This window comes from Leuciscus leuciscus (assembly GCF_965113295.1).
Source record: "Leuciscus leuciscus genome assembly, chromosome: 14".
Classification (NCBI taxonomy): domain Eukaryota; kingdom Metazoa; phylum Chordata; class Actinopteri; order Cypriniformes; family Leuciscidae; genus Leuciscus; species Leuciscus leuciscus.
The window spans coordinates 25,741,871-25,763,685 of record NC_138738.1 but is presented as its reverse complement, the minus strand read 5'-3'; the positions used below and the strand labels follow the sequence as shown (position 1 = coordinate 25,763,685).

Genomic DNA, 21,815 nt, shown 5'->3' with positions numbered 1-21,815 from the left:
TTTCTAAAATTTCAAGGGCCATTTACAAGAAAGAGACAATATTGTTGTTCACAAAAACATTATTTATCAACACCATTTATGAATTGTTTATGAAACACCAATGACTCCTGTAGATGACTCCCCTAGATGACTCCCCTATATCTTGCCACTCTTCTTTAACTGTTTTTCTATCCTCCTGTCAAAGTGCTTCTGCTCACTGATAAAAAAAATTAAACATTAAAAAATGTAAAAAGGACATCCATAGTGAATTTGATCTCGTCAAATTCACAAGCAGCAGGACTCACTGTTACATTTTGTATAAAATTCCTGAATCCTTAATTTTTTATCACAGTTGCTTTGGTACATTTTATCATTATTCATTATATCAATTCATTATTTCCTTCATTAGTGAAATTCTAAATACACCTCCGCAATTCATCAATTCAGGACACATTTACAAAATAAAGTGTAATAGAAATGTATTGAAAACATGCTTAACAGTTTATGACAACTAGTCAACCATTTTGCATTTAATGACTTATGCAAGGAACTAATGCCTAGATGTTTTGAGGAGTATGTTAAATAAAGCGTGTAAAATGGATAACTATATTGTATGGCGGAATACCATAGCATGTGCTTGGAAGCACTTCGACTTCGGCGCAGTAATATCTTCACTCGTGAAAAATCCTCTCACCGGCCCCCGCTCCCTCTAGTGAAGATATTACTGCGCCAAGTCGAAGTGCTTACAAGCACTTGCTATGGTATTCCGCCATACAATATAGTTATCCATTTTACACGCTTAGAAAAGCGCAACGTTTTGTTTTGTGTCACCGTCCTAGGTCGAGTTACACTACGCGAGTAACTGTATTTAAATAGGGAAAACGTGGAGATGTTTGGTAGCTTCTCTGCTTGGCCCATATTGAATGAACTGGACTAAGCTAAGTGCTAACAAAGTTTCGCCGCAAGACAGCGATTTAGTGCACGCACTGAGACGAGAGAGGTATGTATCAACTCGTCTTAGTTAAGGGAATAACATAGTTTAATATGAAAAAACGGTGAAGTAACCCTTTAAGTAGCTAAAACAAACACACACCTTTATGGGATGCATCATGCAAGTTTGGTAAAGACAGAATATGATAAATCCCACATTAAGTGCACACAGCCTACATTTTAGTCCAGATCAGTAAGCTATTTTAAGAAAAATGTATATTTAGATATAAATTAGATAGTTAGATCATCTCATTTATAAGAAACAACTCAAACCAGAAAGGAGTAAACAGAGTCTTACCAGAAGAGGCCATCTCACGCAAGATAAAGACAGGCAACAAAAGAAAATTCAAAAGAAAATTAATTTTGAAAGTGAGTAGAGAAGACTAGGGGCAGCTAAACTTACACGTGGTTAGCTATAACTTATAAATTTAAGCCAGACATAACATCAACCTGACCGTCCAGAACTTTTTGTCTCTCGAAATAAATTAAAGACCCATCCATTGATATGTAGAAATGAATTGATATCTACCTAGCTCAATCAAGCTAATCGTTTATAAATAATAAATGTTGCATCATTTCTTAACAACAATAACTTTAGCGGATTATTTAAAGGTGCCCTAGAATGTGAAATTGAATTTATCTTTATCAATTCGTGTCGCTGTACAGCCTCCCCCTACTCCAACTCACAGGCCTTCTCCTCTGGTCTCAAACATGGCCAACCTCTTCTGCTTACATGCTTATATGTTGAGTTCTCAACGGATCCAACATTTCTAGATACTAATGGATTCACTACTTTCAAAATGCTACAGCTTGTAACCGGGAAGCCACTAATTCAGACAACCCAGTGGCAAATGATTACAAAAGCAAAAACCCTCAAAAACGCTGTTCACTGATTCTTGAGATAAGGGGACAAAACATGTTTTAGAAGTTAGTTTTTATTATTTAATAATACATTAATTATAAACTGATATGTAGACATTTAATATTAAACAATATTATTGATCTGCCTTATAAGGTGGACGATGACACAATTTTGTTCTAGAAACAAACTTTGTTGTATTATTTTCATGTTATCACTGTGAAGCTGCTTTGATACAATCTGTATTGTAAAAAGCGCTATATAAATAAAGGTGACTTGACTTGATTAGACAAAAGTCTCAGCTACAGACCATGTAAGGGAACAGGTTTTTCTGCAAAAGTTTTTTCTAAAATGTACATTTATTCACTTCATAACTTAATTTGTGTCATCTCCATCAGACGCATTAAAAAGCATGCTATTTTAATTTGATTCATCCAACAACATTGTAAAGTCTTCAGTTATGTAATACTGGTGTTCAGTAAAGGAGCTAAGTGAAAAAATACATTCTCTAAAAAAACTTTCCTGGGTTAGGGTTATTATGAATCCAAGTTTCTAAATTCTTTAATTCTAACCAATTTTCTTAGAAAAATAAGACATAATATCATGTAGTTCAGTTGATGTTTTAATATTTTAACACAATAAAAAAATTTTTTTTTTTAAAAAGGTCCAACTGAAGGATACAACAACTGATTGACAAGAAAACAAATTAAGACAACAAATTTTTAAACTAATATTTAATTTATTACAACAGTCCTTCCAATAGTTTGTTTTTCTCCTTTTAGTGGTACAGAACGTCTCATGGGTCTCCAGTACACTGAAAAAAATTATTCATTGAATTTAATAAAAAAAAAAAAATCGTAAGTGGTTGCATTCAATTGATTTAAATGTAGGTAAAATCAATTCAATGCAACCACTTACGATAATTTTTTTTTTTAATTCAACTACCGGTAATAATTTTTTTCAGTGTAGCTCACAGAATGCAAGAAGCGTATGTTAGGTTGAGTGTAACGGTAAGCATTATTATGTGCCACCCAGTAGCAGCAACAAAATGTTCCCAATGTGAATCCAAAGGATCTGTAGCCTGTCTTTAAACCGCATCAGTTACATTTTATTTGTGCCTGACCTGCATGACTTAAGCAGTGGGAAATGCCGTCGGGCATGTTGTTGTGATCTCATGTGAGTGACAGGTTGTAAAGAAAATAGAAAAAAAAGATGGGGGGGGGGTTAAATTATGAAATAAATGTTTTTCTCCAAAACACGTTGGCCACAATTATTGGCACCCCTAGAATTTAAAATATTAAAATATCTCTTAAGTATATTCCAATTAATATGTACCTTTTTTTTTTTTTTGCACACCAGGGTGACTAGGAACATGAAATTGTCAAGCTATGACTTGAGTTTAAATATGAGGAAACACAAAGGCCAAATTCCCTTAATCATCCATCACAATGAGTAAAACCAAAGAATATAGTTCTGATGTGCATCAAAAGATGGTTGAGCATCACAAAATAGAAAGTGGCTGTAAGAAAATAGCTAAAGAATTGAAAATCCCCATTTTGACCATCAGGGCAATAATTAAGAGGTTCCAATCAACTAAAGATGTTACGGATCTGCCAGGAAGAGGACGTGTGTCTATATTGTCTTAATGCACGGTGAGGAGGAGAGTTTGAGTGGCCAAAGACTCCACAGATGGAAAATTGCAGAGATTAGTTGAGTCTTGGGGTCAGAAGCCTACCAAAAAAAAAAAAAAATCAAGCAACCCCTACATCCCCACATGTTGTTTAGGAGGGTTTCAAGAAAAATCCTCCTCACTCATCCAAAAACAAACTCCAGCAAATTCAGTTATCAGACACGACTGGATCTTCAAACGGCACAGGGTTCTGTGGTCAGATGAAACTAAAAAAATTGCTTTTTGGCAGCAAACACACTGGATGGGTTTGGTGCACACAAGGATAAAAAGTACCCCATATATACAATTTAATATACCGTTGGATCTTTAATGTTGTGGGCATATTTTTCTGCTGAACTACATCTTGTTCAGATACATAGCATTGTGGATTCTATCAAATATCAACAGATAAAAAAATCTAAACCTGACGGCCTCTGCTAGAAATCGTATAATGGGCCGTGGTTGGATCTTCCATCAGGACAACGATCCAAAACAAACATCAAAATCAACAAAAAAATTATACAGAGCACAAAATGAAGCTTCTGCCATGACCGTCCCAGTTCCCTGACCTGATGAGTGGAGTGAACTGAAGAGAAGCAGCACCAACATGGAGCTGGGAATCTGAAGGATCTGGAGAGATTCTGTATGGAGGAATGGTCTCTGATCTTGTCATCAGGCATTATAGGAGAAAACTCAAAGCTGTTATCTTGGCAAAAGGAGAAAAAAGGCAAAAGGAGATTGCAAAAAGTATTAATAAAAGGGTGCCAATAATTGTGGCCAACGTGTGGGCAACATTTATTTCATAGATATAGATTTATCCCACAACTATTTACAGAAACTATTACACCGGGATGACGGAGTTGACATGTTAACGCTGTGGGTGCAGAGACTTTTACATTGTTTGTATAAAATGTAAAAAAAAAATATATATATATATATATATTTATATAAAACCTTCAGGACTATCTACTGTGAGATTTACAATGAGCAGGAAATAGGAAAGGGGTCCTCAGAGTTGAGGATGACCATGAAATTGCCTGATTTATTCAGAATTATAAAAAAAATCTTGACGTAGTTGATGCAAAATGAGGACACAACTTTGATAGGCATTTTTTAATGGAAATTATAATTCAAGATTTACTTTTTGTATTGTTTGATATATAACAGATCTCTGCCTTTCAATTTAAATGTATATTTTTGAATTTGTTGCACTTTGAAACACTTTGTTTGGCAGTTTTAGATTGTTACCTCATGCTGAGGACAGGTTAAGTATAGAGCATGCATTTAAAATAATACTAATACAATTATTTACAAATAAAAGCAATAAATGTCCTGAGTATCCAGATTTCCTTTAGATGTAACATTTTAAGCATTTTTATTTTAATGAATTTCTTTATTTTTAACATAAAGAGGACTTTTGTGTGTAGGACATGTTTTGTCTCTTATTTCAAGAATCAGTGTGCTATCTTTAGAAAGGTGGAGAAAGACCATAATTTTATGGTAGACCCAAAGCTGTGCATTACCCTTAAAAGGATAGTTCACCCAAAAATGAATATTCTGTCATACTTAGCATCATGCTGTTCCAATGCTAGATTTGAGATGAGATTTGTTTTAGCACGAGGCATACACAAGCTTCAGAGTTTACCATATGCTCTCGATGTATTTATAATTCATTTCAATGTAAATATTTGAATTGTAATTAGAAATGAAAATTCCACTACCTAAATTCATGAATTAAAAATACTCCGCAATTTACACAACTGTAAATGTTATAATTTTCCTTTATTAATGTAGCATAAGAATTGAAATAACAACAGTGTGAAAAAAAATTTAGTCACAGTTCAGTACACTTCTATGTAAATGGTGGAAATCATTGCAATAGAACTACCAATACATTGATTTTGATTCTCGCTACAAAAATTAAAACATTCCTGTCTGGGGTCTTATTAAGGCATGATTTTAAAGAGGGTGTGTATGTCTGACCCTCAAATATTTAATTATTCAGTAAATAGCATTCAAACTCAAGTTATTCACAGTATTCATAGTACAAACATTCACTTTTAGCATTTCATTTGAAGTTTATGACCCAGAGGATTTTGGATTTTATGCAAATATAGTTTGATGATTTGATTTTGAAGGATCAGGGGTATGTTTATTGTAACATCACATCCTCTAGAGAGTCAAATTAAGCAAATATTACATACAACAAATAATCTATACAATTACAAAAAGTAATGAATGTGGATTTACTTGAAATTATCATTTATTTTAAGTGCATAGAGACAGCAATCATGACCTACTTCTCTAAATAATCAGAATGCATAACAGAACCATACCCATTTAAAATTAATCAAAAACAAAAAATAATCTCATCTCTGACAGCAGAATCCTTACATGTGATGAATAGAAGGTCCTTTTCTACAGTAGATGACAAGGAAATCTACAGCTGCTGGAGCAAACGGTATTAGCTGTCTTGGACAGACTCTTCCCTTTCTCCCATAAATGCACTGCTTACAATTTGGACTGTAGGGGCTTCAAGTACTTGTGGTATGACTCGTGCACCTTAAGAAAAAAATGTATATGAGGTTCTTGTAATATCATTTTACAAAATAAAAGTTTTTAACTTGCACAACACAATTTGCCATTGCATTCTTCACCAGACATGAATACGATACATTCACATTTCTAAAATAAGACAAAATTTTCACAGACATCCAATGCACTGTTTACTCACCTCAGTATGGTTCAGAGGCGATCTCTTGGCCCACTCAAACATGTGCTCATAGACATTGCCATCGTATCGCCCCAGAACAGAACCAAGCATCTCATCGCGGTAGTCAAAGGCATCAACCAGAGCCACTGCATTGGGCCTTAGCTCAGAGAGGAGATCCTTCAGCCTCTGTGAGATCTGAGTCAGCTGAGGAACACTTAGCAGACCAGCCTGACAAAGAAGAAAAATATGATCAGGAACAGCTGTTACACCTAACAGAGATATGCTAAACTGCTGGTCTAGGAGCAGCTGTCTCCATGTCCAATGACATGCTGCAAATCTGTGGGACACCCCTGTGAACCACAAGACAGGGCCCAACCCTGTCAGCATTGTAAATAGCATTGTATTAGACTATTAGACAAAAATTTATTTATATCTTAGAGTCATCAAAAGTTTTTGTCTGTTTTACCAGAATAGAAAGACTGTAAATGTGTTTATCTGCTTCAAATGAATGTTGTCAACTTTTTGGAGTACTGTACACTAGAATATACACACATTGCTCAAAGTTAGAACAGTTGGAATTTGTGCAAACATAAAAGCTCTAAAGTCATTGCCCTAGTTTTAGACAAATCAATTTCAAAAGCTCACCAGAGAAACAGAATGTTTGTCACAATACTATAATGTCACAATAATAACAACAATAATAGTTCAAGCTTAATTAGCACATAAAAAAAATAAAAAAATAAAAAGAAGAGTACAATACCAGGGGCCTATACCATGTAGCCGGTTTAGTGTAAACTTTAAAATCTGTGAAAGTGGTGACGGATTGCACATGCAAATTACGCGTTTAGTCTATAGGTATGCACGTTTGAATATATATGTGCGTAGGCGCGTAGTCTTTCTTTACAAAGTGACATCGCCAAATTACTTGTCTGGCCTGCATAATACAGAATGTTTTGTCGTTTCCACGGATCCATGCGCACTGGAATCATTTTGACAACGTTTTATCTGTACAGAGGTAAAGGGAAGGAGTCTATTTGTTCAGGACTGCATTGTCGTCGTGTCTAGGTGCAGGTCCTTCCTCAGATCTGGATATGGCCTGGATCCGGCGGACTACGGTAAACCTCGGGATAAATAAAAAAGACTACAGAATCTTCACTCGTGAGGATTTTTCACGAGTGAAGATATTACTGCGCCGAAGTCGAAGTGCTTCCAAGCACATGCTATGGTATTCCGCCATACAATATAGTTATCCATTTTACACGCTTAGAAAAGCGCAACGTTTTGTTTTGTGTCACCGTCCTAGGTCGAGTTACACTACGCGAGTAACTGTATTTAAAGCTGCCGTCGGCAACATTTTTTTGATCATATTCAGTGTAATCGACACTATAATCCGACAGAAGAACATAAATAAGGTGGTTTTAGAAAAAAACCCGAGCTTCTAACTCCACCTGGAGCGTGTTATTTGTTTTGCAAAAATCCAGCGCTCCCGCTTCATCAGGTCCAATCAGCGCAGGGGGGTGTGAGATCTGACTGTCAATCACAGGTCGTGCACACGCCACAGATCCCCCCTCACTCGCGCACGTTAATATCACATGCACACGCCACGCCTGAAGTTCGCCTGGAGATTGCATGAAGCGTGATGGCGGAGAGAAAATCTACTAACAAGCTTCCAATTCCTCGGTTATTGCTATCTATGTCTAGATTAGCCAGGGCAGCCTACCTCCGAGTCCATGGTGTTGATAGATGCTGAAGAGACGGACGCGTTCACAGAAAATCAGGTACACACGCACAGTGACGCACTGACGAGCACGACCTCGATGGGAGGGTGCTCGCTGGTAGTGGGGAGGGGCATGAGAGTTGTAAACATTCAACATTTTGGCTAATCGACCCAATCTGCCAGACTTGCCGACGGCAGCTTTAAATAGGGAAAACGTGGAGATGTTTGGTAGCTTCTCTGCTTGGCCCATATTGAATGAACTGGACTAAGCTAAGTGCTAACAAAGTTTCGCCGCAAGACAGAGCGATTTAGTGCACGCACTGAGACGAGAGAGGTATGTATCAACTCGTTTTAGTTAAGGGAATAACATAGTTTAATATGAAAAAACGGTGAAGTATCCCTTTAAGAGCTCGCTCACGTACTGGGGAGCTAAACCATTTAGTGCTTTGTAAGTTATCAGCAATATTTAAAAATGTATACGACGTTTAATTTAGTATGCAGTGTTGACAGAACTAATATGGTCATACTTCCTGGTTCTAGTAAGAACTCGAGCTGCTGCATTTTGGACCAGCTTTTGTTTATTATGCGTGCAGGGCAACCACCCAGTAGAGCATTACAATGTAGCCTTGAGGTCATGAACGCATGAACTAACTGTAATTTATATTTATATTTTTAAGATGGAAGAATGCGGTTTTACAGATGGTAGAAATGATGAACCAATGAAAGATTGGTATCAAAGAGCACACCCAGGTTCCTAACTAACAACTTGACAGAGCAGTCATCAATTGTTAGACGGTATTCTAGGTTAGTACGTGCTGAGGCTTTTGGTACAATAATTAGAATCTCTGTTTTTTCAGAATAAAGTAGTAGGAAATTACTAGTCATCCAGTTTTTTTTATACCAGCTATGCATTCCGTTAATTGGTAAGTTTCGTCAGGGCGCGAAGAAATATACGGCTGAGTATCATCAGCATAACAGTGAAAACTAATGTCATGCTTCCTAATGATATCTCCCCTGGGTAGCCTGTAGATTGAACAGCAACGGTCCTAGTAGTGAGCCTTGTGGTACTCCATAATGAACTTGTGATCGATATGACATCTCTTAATTTACTACTACAAACTGATAACGGTCAGATAAGTATGATTTGAACCATGCCACTGCAATTCCACTAATGTCAACATCATTTTTGAGTCTATTCAAAAGAATGTTGTGGTCAATAGTATCAAATGCAGCACTAAGATTGAGTAACCCTAATAGAGAGATACAACCACGATCGGATGATAAGAGCAAATCCTTTGTAACTCTAATGAGACCTGTCTCAGTACTATGGTCTAAATCCTAACTGGAAATCCTTGCAGATAACATTTCTTTCTAAAAGGAACATAGTTGTGAGCATGGGCGAGGCTAGCCTCTTTTTAGGGGTGCTTCAGCACCCCTAAAAAGGAGCTCAGCACCCCTAAAACTTGGGAGTAAGAAATGTTGTTATTCTAAAAATATATATATATCTTTTTTTGTCTTTGACAAGGTTAAATAATGTTCTTCATCTTCAGTCGGCAGCAGCGCCAAGCAGTGTGTGTGTGTTTGTTCATCTGAGCCTCATTGGTCTTTCACTTCTCGTCAGTGTCAGAATATTTGAGATGACCAATCAAATCAAAGTAGGCGGGCTTTATGTTCACAGAAGCTGCTGAGCGCGATTTTTACATGGAATTTTAGCAGCACGACTGACGCTTCAGTTTACGGTAAAGTGCGAGTTAAGAAGATGTAAGTAGCTAAACTAAACATTTTATATTTGACAGCTTTTTAGGTCATAAATGTTAAACGAATGACAAAAATAATTAGAAAACTAATAAACTTTTGTCTAATTTCGCCATTTTGAGCTGAAAATAGGCCTATATAACGTGTAATTATGTCATTGTGAGGGGACAAGAAACATTAACAAAGCCGTTTTCATAGGCACAAGATTAAAAATGCATGTGTACATGTTGAGAATTAATATAATACAATTTGTAGCCTTCAGTAAATTAAAAAAGTTCAGCTTTAGGAGGGGAAGAGACAGGGCAAGATCAGGAGACTGAGAGAAAAAGACAGAGTGATGGAGATGAGGAGAGAGCAGGTTTTAAATCTATTTCTTATCCTTTTTTGGCCTTCAAACGTCTTGAAATGCACATATCAGAGAAATAAAAATGTTTAACCCCATAACAACCTCAAATTGATGACCTCTTTAATTATAAAGCCCTGTCTACGGCCAAGTATTAGGCCTAGATCAATAATGAATGTGTACATATTGTGAATGAATTTAATAAACTTAGTTACCTAGCTTTCCTGGTAGCTTTGTCTGAGAAAATGATTCATAAATCAACCTATCAGTTGACCCTATGTTTACTTTCTTCACTGACAGACAAAAATGAAAAGCCTATATCAGTCAAAGCTCAGCTTTAGGAGGGGAAAAGACAGAGCAAGATAAAAACAAAGAGAAAAAGAGTGTGATGCTGATGAAGTGTGGAAAATAAACAGCTACCCGCACATGGTTTTAAAGCTGTTGTTATCCAATTTTTTTGGCCTTCAAAACATCTTAAAATGCACATATGTAGATCAGAGAAATCAAAATTTTCTCGGGGGAGCATGCCCCCGAACCCCCCTAAATACCTCGCATTTGGTACCTCAGTGATTATAAAACCCTGCCATATGCATGTTACTGGATGAATGAATGAAACTAGTTAATAATGCGCATTAGACCATAAACTAACTTTTTTTTTTTTTTTTATACCCTCATTGGGGGCTGAGCCCCCCTAAAATGAAAATCCTAGAATCGCCCCTGGTTGTGAGGATACTGTCTTTTCTAGTATCTTTGACAGAAAAGGTAGATTCGAGATCGGCCTGTAATTGACTAATTCTGTAGGATCAAGTTGTGTTTTTTTAACAAGCAGTTTAATAATAGCCAGGTTAAAAGTTTTCGGTACGTATCCTAATGACAAAGATGAATGAATGATATTAAGAAAAGGATCTATGACCTCTGGAAGCATCTCTTTAAAGAATACATATATTTTTATTGATTTATTATAATCATATTTTACTTGTATTTCATTTATAATAAGCAACTAATCTGTATTATATTATACTTATTTTTAATTCTTGATTAAAAAAGACTTCCTGTCCTGAATTTATTGTAGTTTAACAACTGTTATTAAGCAATTAGTTTAAATAAATACAGTACAGGCCAAAAGTTTGGACACATTACTATTTTTAATGTTTTTGAAAGAAGTTTCTTCTGCTCATCAAGCCTGCATTTATTTGATCAAAAATACAGAAAAAAAAGTAATATTGTGATATATTATTACATTTTAAAATAATTGGTTTTCAATTTATTATACTTTAAATTATCATTTATTTCTGTGATGCAAAGCTGAATTTTCAGGATCATTACTCCAGTCTTCAGTGTCACATGTGACATCCAGTCTATCACATGATCCTTTAGAAATCATTCTAATATTCTGATTTATTATGAGTGTTGGAAACAGTTCTGCTACCTAATATATTTCTTTTTTTTATTCGTCAAAGTATCCTAAAAAATCCTAAAAAAGGATCACAGGTTATGAAAAAATATTAAGCAGCAGAACTGTTTCCAACTTTGATAATGAATCATCATATTAGAATGATTTCTAAAGGAGCATGTGATAGACTGGAGTAATGATCCAAAAAATTCAGCTTTGCATCACATAAATAAATGATAATTTAAAGTATAATAAATTGAAAACCAATTATTTTAAATTGTAATAATATATCACAATATTAAAAAAAATTCTGTATTTTTGATCAAATAAATGCAGGCTTGATGAGCAGAAGAAACTTCTTTCAAAAACATTAAAAATAGTAATGTGTCCAAACTTTTGGCCTGTACTGTATATATAGATATGTATTAAGGATGGATTAATTATGGATCATTATGTAATATAAACACACTCTAGAATAAATATGCTTTAGATAAAGCTTTAAAATGACTACATGAGCTTACAGGTTTAAATCTCTGTATATTATCAACTATATAAACTAACTTCACAACTTCCAGTTGCACTGATATAGTAAGATATTTTTATCTTCAGCAGTAGAGAGAATTGAATCCCCGAGAAGTGAATCCGAATCGCAGCGCCGCATGTTTCAAGGAATGTGATTGGCTGTTTGCTACTGATGTCACTTACTGATAAGCACACGCTCCATGAACTCAGGATTAAAGCCTGAGTTGATGGAGAAAGTTGGTGATCACTGTTATGGTACCAACAAAGATTGTTTAGATTGGTTTAGATTTGTCAACTCAAAACTAATCCTGTAACCCTTAGTTTGTTCAGGGGTGTCAAACCCCTGTACAGGGGGGTTTTGAATCTGTACAAATCATCTATTATGAAATGATTTAATGGGTTTTGTATACTGAAACAATTCATGAATTTGTTTTAACAGAGGGGTGACCGATCCTGGTCGTGGAGGGCCACAATCCTGCAGAGTTGAGTTCCAACCCTGTTGAAACACACATACCTGTAGTTTTCAAATAACCCTGAAGGGCTGGATCAGGTAAGTTTAATTTAGGTTGAAGCTAAAGTCTGCAGGGCTGTGGAGTTCACAGTATATATTAGTACCCCTGGATAAACAGTATATATTAATGATCAGTGCCGCAGTTTTGGATCTAGTATTGATACATATCTCCTGTTTTTTAATGTATCTGGTGAGTGAGATGCTGTTCCTTCTATGATCAGAGACAAAAGAACTATTCATAACTGTTATCAATGAATAAAATGTTAACATTTCACAACATATAAATTCAATTAAATAAACTCTGCAGTCTCAGGTACTGATTTATTCTCTGGGTTGAGCAAAATATATGAACTAAATATGTCTTATATACTGTATGGTGTATAACCTGTAAAAAGTCTCCAGTGTTCTGAGCAACTCCATGAAGGGCATAAAGCAGAGCCAAAGTGCTGAGCACAGAGTGGACAGCCGTATCCCCAATCTCACTCAGTTTACCAGCAAACAGCTTCACTACCACATAATGACAATGAGCCTGTGGAGAGAGAATGAAAAGGAATTAGTCAAAAACAAAATCTTTAAAACAATAATTTCTGCTACGCTGAATCTGTACAAATCATCTATTATGAAATTATTTAATGGGTTTTGTATACTGAAACAATTCATGAATTTGTTTTAACAGAGGGGTGACCGATCCTGGTCCTGGAGGGCCAACATCCTGCAAAGTTTAGCAACAACTTGTCTTAACATGCCTGCCTGGAAGTGTAGGAGTGGTCAATTGAAACTGAGGGAGCACAAATCAATCAGATCCCCCTTTAGCCCCCTCATGGTGCCGGGCCTGGTTATGACCAAAGCTTTCTATTGAAGAACATTAGACTGTTAAGATGCCTCAGCAGCTGTTTGAGATCAACAAGTCAGCTGCCTAAGCTTTCGGGCACAGCCCATGTCGTGAAGACCTCTATCTTGGTTCAGGTTTGTTTAATTGGGGTTGGAACTAAATCCAGCAGGACAGTGCTGAATCCACCAGGACCAAGATTGGACACCCTAGTGTTTATATTATTACTCTGAGGTTGTTTTTAAGAAGCCTCACATCAGATGCTCGGACTAGATCAATGGAACTGTTGTTCCAGGCATCCTCATTGCTCTTGCTGTGCTGTAGCTCTGCCTGGAGGTTCTTAGCTGCCATTTCAACTAACCTGTGAGCATTTTTCAAAAACATTCTCAGTCACTGCAAAAATTCTATGTGAGCAAGTTTTTAATAGCACTGTTATCTATGGCACATTTTAAACCTGCCATAATATACCACAAAATCTATTACAATCTATTATACGTTTTTCTGGAACCCACTTACTTTAAAGCTCTGAATTTGTATGCCTCCACAAGGCTGGCCAGGTCATTAATATTGACAACAGTGGGACGGGAGGACACAGAATGGGGCTGTATTCTGTTTTGAGGTTCATTCAGGTAAGAAACAATGCCCGTCAGCTGCTGTCCTGCCCGTGCTTGTTTGTAGCTCTTCACCAAATACCTAATTAACAGAAGACATGTCAGGTAATTAAAGTTGTACAAATAAATTATTGCATTGAGATACATGGTAAATCATCTCATTGAATATTGTGAATAACTTTAACTTTGAACTATTTTAAAATCAATTTAAAAACACTCGGAAACTGAACACAAATTATCTATACGTATCAGAGATGCTCACAAGTCTCTGAGCTAGAGTCCAAGTCAAGTCTCAAGTCTTTGAGCTAGAGTCCAAGTCAAGTCTCAAGTCTATTGTGGTTATAATAAGTGCTGCATCACGTACAGCGACCCATCCAGGCTACTTAGAACACTGCATAGCTATTAGGAATTCAAAGCATGTAATATGTTATTATGACTCCTTTATTTATTACAGTATCAGCTTTGATTTTGGTATACTCAATGTAAACAGGCTATTGCAACATGACAAAAACACAAAGAATGCTTTACTTTTAAGTTAATATCTGTATTTTGCCTTGTAGCATGAACATACAGTACAGACCAAAAATTGAGTTTCTGAAGAAAAAGGACTCCCTTGTCTGTCGCTGAATTATAATGAAAGGCCTTGGCTCCTATTGTGCTGGCTCTGTGGGGCTATAAGACCAAATATATAAAAATGTTATACCTTACACTTACAGTACTAAAATTGGCATACTCCTATTTAGTGCAAAACATCACATTGTAGCTAAATGCAAAACACTATTGCAACGAACCAAATGATGTGAAATATACTATTATAAAAACATACTTTTATTGACCCCTTTCCGTGGATGAAAAACACTGAAAAACACTGATTGATCGCTATCATGTATGAGGAATATACATTTCGGTAAGTTGTACTGTATCTTTCAACAGCGTTGTGTTTATTTACTATTAGCTAATAGAAAGGGTCGGTTCACGTGCCGTTAGGGATCTGTCACGTCACATTTACAAGCGCCAAAACGGTATTTAGTGTCTGAATTTCGTAATAGAATTGACAGAATTTGAGAGCTGAGATTTTTTTTTATATCATAAGTAACCTGCTCTGTCTAGTCTGTCGGTCTCCGTGTCCTCTTTGCTTCGCGATTTTTCTGTGCGTGAGAAAATGGATGTGTGTCGTGAGAGCGTGTGAAAAGTGTCAATCGCGTGAGTCTCACGGTGAATGCGTGACAGTTGGCAGTTCTGTTGAAGTTTTTAAACCCAAAGCTTACGATGAATGGCACAGCAGCCAGCGGCCGGTGCAGTCGAAATGTTTGTTGTCCTCTCATGTGTGGCCGCGCGCCGCAGTTACGTAGGCAGGTTATAGGTAACGGAGGGAGGGGAATAACAGCGAGCTCGTCAGACGTTCTCTTACGAGAGGTTCTCTCGTATTGCGTAAGTTAGCTTACGTCCAGGCTTTCGCGCCAGAGACCCGAGTTCGAATCCGGCCCTGGCGGCAGATACATTTATTTTATTTTTTTCTGTTTGCTTCTCCGAGCTCGCGGCCAGCTTGCTTACATACAGAAAGCGAACCTGCATCTCGCACCCTCCCGCTCACAAGGATGGTGCTTGAGTATTTATGAGCCATCAAAGCGCCCAGCTCTGTCAGTCCCCTTACAAGAGGCTACTGCAGCAGCTTACATCGCAGCCAACGAGCCAGTAACACAACTCGCTCGCCTGCACACAAACGCCGTTTTTAAGGCGGCCCAGATAAATCTCATAAAGAGTATAAATTCGGGTTGTCCGGCTCACGCCGAAGGTGTCATAAGTGTAGAAAATGTGCCCACACCCTCGTGCTCACTGCTACACACAAACACGGTTCCCCTGGTAACGCGCTCAGAGTGCACTCTCATAAAGCGGGCACGCGCCGCTCGAGTGATAAGCGTAGAGAATGTGTCCACGACTCTGTGCCCACACCTACCCACTGCCCGCTCTGCCACACAGTTACCCCGGGTTGCAGACCCTCTAAAGTGCTCAAACACTGGCCGTGTGACAAATGTAAGCCCTGCGCCCGCTCACGAGTGCGCGCACTTACTAACAAACACGATACCCCTCATGCCGCTCTCGCGACAGGGGTTTTTAACAGCGAAATGTGCCCCATCCATAAAGATCGAGCCATCATACGCTGTACAGCCAGTCACTACTGTCTACCAGCCGCCGTGTTCAAGCACCGGCGGCGTGCGCGCCGCCCCATCTTCTCTGATACAGGTTCCCCTTCTCGCGCAGTGCGGCGATCTGAACCCAGAGACCATTCGACCCCTAGCTATGCGTGCGGAAGCATGGGAAGCTATCCAGGGCATGTCAGAATGGGTGCTGAACACTATAGAACACGGCTATTCGCTTTAATTCGCTCGCGTCCCCCGCGCTTTTTAGCACGGACGGAGACAAGAGTGAATTCAGAAGCAGCGCATCTGCTTCATGCAGAAAATAGCAAAGCTGCTGCACAAAGGGGCTATAGAACAGGTCCATCCTTCTCTGAGCGAGTCGGGCTTTTACAGCTTACAGCCTTTTTTAGATCTGAGACATTTGAACAAAGCCCTCATGAGACGGCCGTTCAAAACGATCACAACCAGACAAATCCTCGCGCAAATTCGCCCAGGAGACTGGTTTATCTCTCTCAATCTGAAGGACGCGTACTTTCAGATCCAGATAACACCCCGTCACAGGCCATTCTTGAGATTCGCCTTCGACGGTCGGGTATATCAATACACAGTCCTGCCGTTCGGCCTGTCTTTGGCACCCCGTACATTTACGAAGTGCATGGACACGGCTCTCGCTCCCCTCAGAAGACGGGGAATGCGTATACTGAACTATCTGGACGACTGGCTTATTCTGGCGTAGTCAGAGATAGAGCTTGTGTCTCACAGAACAGTGCTTCTCAGCCACTTGGAAAACCTGGGTCTCTCGGTTAACTGGACCAAGAGCTCATTATCGCCCCGCCAGTCAATCTCCTTCTTGGGATAGAACTGGACTCGGTGGCTATGACGGCCAGATTATCGGAGCAGCGCGCGCGCCGCATCAGTCATCTCGCCGCATCCTTCCAGGTGGGCAGCCAGGCTCCGCTGAGGACATTCCAGCGAATCCTGGGGCATATGGCCTCAGCTGCAGCAGTGCTTCAGCTGGGCTTACTGCGCATGCGCCCGCTTCAACACTGGCTGAAAGCGCGCGTGCCTCACCGAGCCTGAGCGGTCGGCGACTCGCGAGTCAGGGTGAATCAAGGCTGCATTTCAGCCCTACAGCCCTGGCTGGCAGCCGAATGGTATCGCACGGGAGTGACGATGGGAGCGATCTCGCACCGGAAGGTTGTCTCGACAGATGCTTCCAACCAAGGTTGGGGAGCGCTCTTCGAAGGCAGACCGGTCTATGGCCGCTGGTCAGACCAGGAGAATCTCCTTCACATAAACTGTCTAGAGATGCTCGCGGTCGAGAAAGCGCTCAGGCACTTCCTCCCAGTCCTCCAAGGTCACCATGTTCTAGTCAGCACGGACAATACATCAGTAGTGGCCTACGTGAACCGCCAGGGCGGCGTCAGATCCAAAATGCTCTGCACCCTGGCGGAACGCCTCCTCGTGTGGGCTCAGCACTCACTGCGCTCGCTGAGAGCCGCGCATGTGCCTGGGCACCTGAACGAGGGTCCCGACAGACTGTCCAGGGACAATGTTCCTCCTGGGGAGTGGTCCTTGCATCCCCAAACAGTCCAGTCACTGTGGCGCCGTTTCGGCAAAGCGAAAGTCGACCTCTTTGCGTCAAAAGACAACGCTCACTGCCCAAAGTTCTTTACGAAGAACGAGGACGCGCTGGCCCAGACCTGGCCCAGCGGCCCACTATATGCCTTTCCGCCGGTCTCTCTGTTGCCACAAGTCATCAGGAGAACCAGGGAAGCGCACCACACGGTGCTCCTCATAGCCCCGTACTGGGAGAACCAGACTTGGTTCCCGGAGCTAATACAGCTGGCAGACACAGTCCCCTGGCCGATTCCGGCGAGAAGAGACCTTCTCTCTCAAGCCCGCGGCTCGATCTGGCATCCCCATCCAGAGCGCTGGTCTCTGCATGCATGGAGACTCAACGGATACCCGTTGACCTGCCAGAAGGGGTTGTGAACACGATCACCCAGTCTAGAGCCCCCTCTACGAGGCGGCTCTACACGTCTAAATGGTCTGTGTTTAAAAGTGGTGCACTGCCAAGGGGCTGGATCCACAAGCATGTGGGGTATCGCAGGTATTGGTTTTCCTTCAAGAGCTGCTGGACACGGGCAGGTCCCCTTCCACGCTCAAAGTCTATGTTGCGGCCATCTCAGCTTTTGCCGGTTCGGCGCTGGGCCGCGCATTAGGAAGGAACGAGTTCGTCACCCGCTTCCTTAGGGGAGCCAGGAGGATGAACCCCCCGCGACCCCCCCTCGGTTCCTATGTGGGACCTTTCGCTGGTCCTAGAGGCCCTGAAAGCGCATCCCTTTGAACCCATAGAAACTGTGGATATGAAATACCTCACGCTCAAAACCGTTTTTCTGATAGCTCTGTCTTCAGTCAAACGTGTGGGAGACCTTCACGCATTATCCGTTAACGCCGTGTGCCTCGAGTTCGGACCTAATGGCTCGAAAGTCATTCTTAAACCGAGGCATGGTTACGTCCCCAAAATATTGGGCACTCCCTTCAGAGCACAGGTCATTTCTCTCTCAGCCCTGCCGCCTTCCGGCAGCGAGGTCGATGGTAATCTCCTCTGCCCGGTCAGAGCGCTGAGAAATTACGTCACACGCTCCGCCGCTATCAGGCGCTCGGAGCAGCTTTTCGTTTCGTTTGGTGGGTGCACCAAGGTCTCGCCGCCTCGAAACACGGCCTGTCCGGATGGATAGTGGATGCTATCGCAGCTACTTATGCGTCTAAAAACCTGCAGTGCCCTCTGGGCATCAGGGCTCACTCCACCAGAGGCACGGCCTCTTCGTGGGCTTGGTCCAGCGGAATTTCCATTCATGACATTTGTACGGCGGCGGGCTGGGCCTCCCCCTCGACATTTGTTAGGTTTTTACCACCTGGAAGTTCCTGCCTTGCAGGCGAAAGTTTTATCAGTCTAAGTCACGCGTAGGCCGGCCCACTGTCTGTGTGCGGGCTACTGCGGTTGATTTAGCTCTCCTGGTTGAGCTGCATTATACAAGGGTTTATCAGCTCAGACCGGCCGTGCCGCTCTGAGCGCCCTAGTGTGTGCTTATGTACTGCGCTAGCCATTCTATTGGCCGCCCGGTTCCCACTCATCGTGTTCCCCGGACTTCCCCTGGGACTCATTTAGTGGATGATGGGCGCGCACGGCGTTGACAAGGGAGTTCCCGTAGCGTAAGCTAACTTACGCAATACGAGAGAACCTCTCGTAAGAGAACGTAATCGGTTACTAACGTAACCTCGGTTCTCTCTAGAAGAGGGAACGAGTATTGCGTAACCCGCCGTGCTCGCGCCACGAGCTCATTCGCTTCAGCGACAGAAACCAGTGAAGCAGCCTCTGAGCCTCGCTTGTATACGCTAAGCCACACCCCCTCTTTCGCGGGCTGTGACGCATGAGGCGCGCCAAGCGCGCTAATTGGACGTGACGTCACGTCTAAGGCTCAGCGATAGGCTGCTGCAGTTGCCGCAGGGCAGCCAATGGGCACGCTAGTAAGCCTGCCCTAGGTCTGCGTGCTGCTGCACTGCGTTGACAAAATTATAAAAATTAAGGATAATTTTTTGGCTTCAGATCTCGAGAAAAGATGACTTTCCCGTAGCGTAAGCTAACTTACGCAATACTCGTTCCCTCTTCTAGAGAGAACCGAGGTTACGTTAGTAACCGATTACGTTTCCTAATAATAAACATTGTTCACGAGTCCCGCAGCTCGAGTCCGAGTCGAGTCTGAAGTCTTTCGAGGACGAGTCTCAAGTCGAGTCTGAAGTCACGCTGTGTGCGACTTAAGTCGCACTCGAGTCCGAGTCTCAAACTCGAGTCCCCATCTCTGATACGTATACATAACACTATACTGTACATAGATATTATATGCATAATAAAACAAAAATTCAGTCAATTATTTCTCAGCAGGATGTCTTTAAAAATTGCATGATAAAATTTGTGAATTCGGATGTTAACGGCACTTGTTGCTTTAACCTCTGGCAGTTTATATTAGGATTTGTACCTTTTTAGGTAACATTTAAGGTTATTCACTGGAATAGGAAATTAAAATGAAAACTGCTAAAACAAGTCTTGTAAGCAAGTGTTCAGTATGTGTTTTATGGCTTTACATCAGTGTCTTAAAACTTGATTTTCTCTAAAAAATACAAACTTTTACATACATTTGGCACACATATTATTGTAGAACAGTTTGTACTGTATACAGTGCAATCAGAGTTTAGCTATTATAAATGGTAGTAACTAAAATAAGCACAAATATCTGGGCATGTCAAAACATCTCTGGGACCCAAAATACCTCAGACCCCAGATAGTTAACTGCCAAAAAATGAAAAAATTAAGGCATTTTAGATGTTACATTCTTGTTTCTCTGATTTTGTGTTGTAGGACACCATTCGATATTTTGAAGTGTTTCCTTTGCTCCCCATTGTTCCAGTGTTTCACAGTCGTGAGAAGTGAATTAAAGTGAAGCTCTTCATGTTCCATGTGATTGGCTGTTTGCCGCACATCACACTTCCAGGTGCACACGCTTCAGAGTTAATAGCAAACTCTGGATCAAACCTGAGTTGACAGAAAGTTTATACCGAGCTTTGTGAGACCGCTAAACCTGATCCCAAACCAGGTTGGGTTTATCTAGACTTGTGAACTCTTATCTAGACTTGACAACTCTAAACCTACTCTGAAACTTTCCAGCCATCTCGTTAGTATTTTGTAGTATTGTTACTCTGTTATTTTTCATGTCTCTACATTCATGTGTAAATTTAGAACTTTATTCTTGCCTAGATGGTCTAGTATTGTTTCTTGTTGGATTTTTCTGCATTTATGGTTGTAGATTCCTTCCCTGCCTAAAGTCTCTTTAGTGTTCCCATTTTGGACTATTCTCTGTCTATGATTCTACACTTCCTGTGTTGCGAACTTTCACCTCTTGCCAAGTCCTGTGATCTTCCCACTGTCTCTCTGTCAGCTAGCCCTGTTGATTCCTATGTTGCCAGGCTCACTGGGCTTCCCTGCTGACAGATTACATCAATCTGTATGGAGATCAGCTCCTTGCCTACTCGCCCCCAACAGACACTACTACTCTCTCAAGCTTTCATCACTGCATATCCCTTGAGTGGACAACCCATTCCATGACCCTACAGTGTGTCAAATTACTCATTGTATTGTTTCTGATCAGCAGTCACTCCTATTATGCCCTAAGCACCAGGCTCATCACTTGAAACCAGTCTCTCAGTCTTTAATAAAAGCCTCTGTTAAGCCGCGTTTCCACCGCAGGAACTTTCCCCAGGAACTAGGAACATTGGGCTGGTACTCGATGTGTTTACACCGCAGGAACCAGGGTCTAAATGAAGTTCCGGGTAAATATTTCCCCCTCTGATAGTCCCTGCTCATGAAGTAGTACTTTTTCAAAGTTCAGGAACTTTCAGGGGTGGGACTTGTGCGCTGCACAAGCTGATTGGTTGTGTTCACGCCGCATTTTGGTTGGATGACTCCACGCAGCATTTATTTATTTTTAACCTCCCTTTTTAAAAAATCTATTGCGGTTCGTGTCATGGCTTCATGCAGTAGGAGTTGTCTGTCTGCAAATATGGAATTTAATAAAAAAAAACTGGTGGACTGGCGACGAGTTTCAGGCTTTATTAAGAGTATTTGTGGAAGAGGAAACTTTCTGCGCGTTCGTCCCAGCCATCTCACGGTCAATGTCCGCAATAGCTGATAACATACAAATTTTATATCTAACGTTAGCATT

At 40.6% G+C, this 21,815-nt stretch overlaps 3 protein-coding genes across 5 annotated transcripts in view; 2 read left to right on the top strand and 1 right to left on the bottom strand.

Moving 5' to 3' along the window:
- LOC309474407 (uncharacterized protein) overlaps positions 1 to 21,815 on the top strand; it is a 328,024-nt gene that overhangs the window by 117,574 nt on the left and 188,635 nt on the right. The gene's annotated exons all lie outside the window — the stretch shown is intronic.
- Positions 5,261 to 21,815, bottom strand: part of acox1 (acyl-CoA oxidase 1, palmitoyl) — a 44,519-nt gene continuing 27,964 nt past the window's right edge. For both annotated transcript variants that reach the window (XM_082136844.1, XM_082136843.1), the window contains exons 10-14: positions 13,797 to 13,973; positions 13,536 to 13,641; positions 12,837 to 12,980; positions 6,232 to 6,438; positions 5,261 to 6,059 (exon numbers count right to left, since the gene is read on the bottom strand). In XM_082136844.1, the coding sequence (XP_081992970.1) occupies positions 6,009 to 6,059; positions 6,232 to 6,438; positions 12,837 to 12,980; positions 13,536 to 13,641; positions 13,797 to 13,973 (685 nt within the window). In that variant the 3' untranslated portion in view covers positions 5,261 to 6,008. The remainder of the gene's footprint in view (positions 6,060 to 6,231; positions 6,439 to 12,836; positions 12,981 to 13,535; positions 13,642 to 13,796; positions 13,974 to 21,815) is intronic.
- Positions 15,397 to 19,737, top strand: LOC309474402 (uncharacterized protein). Its single transcript, XM_082136975.1, has 2 exons — positions 15,397 to 16,282; positions 16,530 to 19,737. The coding sequence occupies exon 2, from the start codon at positions 17,184 to 17,186 to the stop codon at positions 18,255 to 18,257; it is 1,074 nt and encodes a 357-aa protein (XP_081993101.1). The 5' UTR covers positions 15,397 to 16,282; positions 16,530 to 17,183; the 3' UTR covers positions 18,258 to 19,737.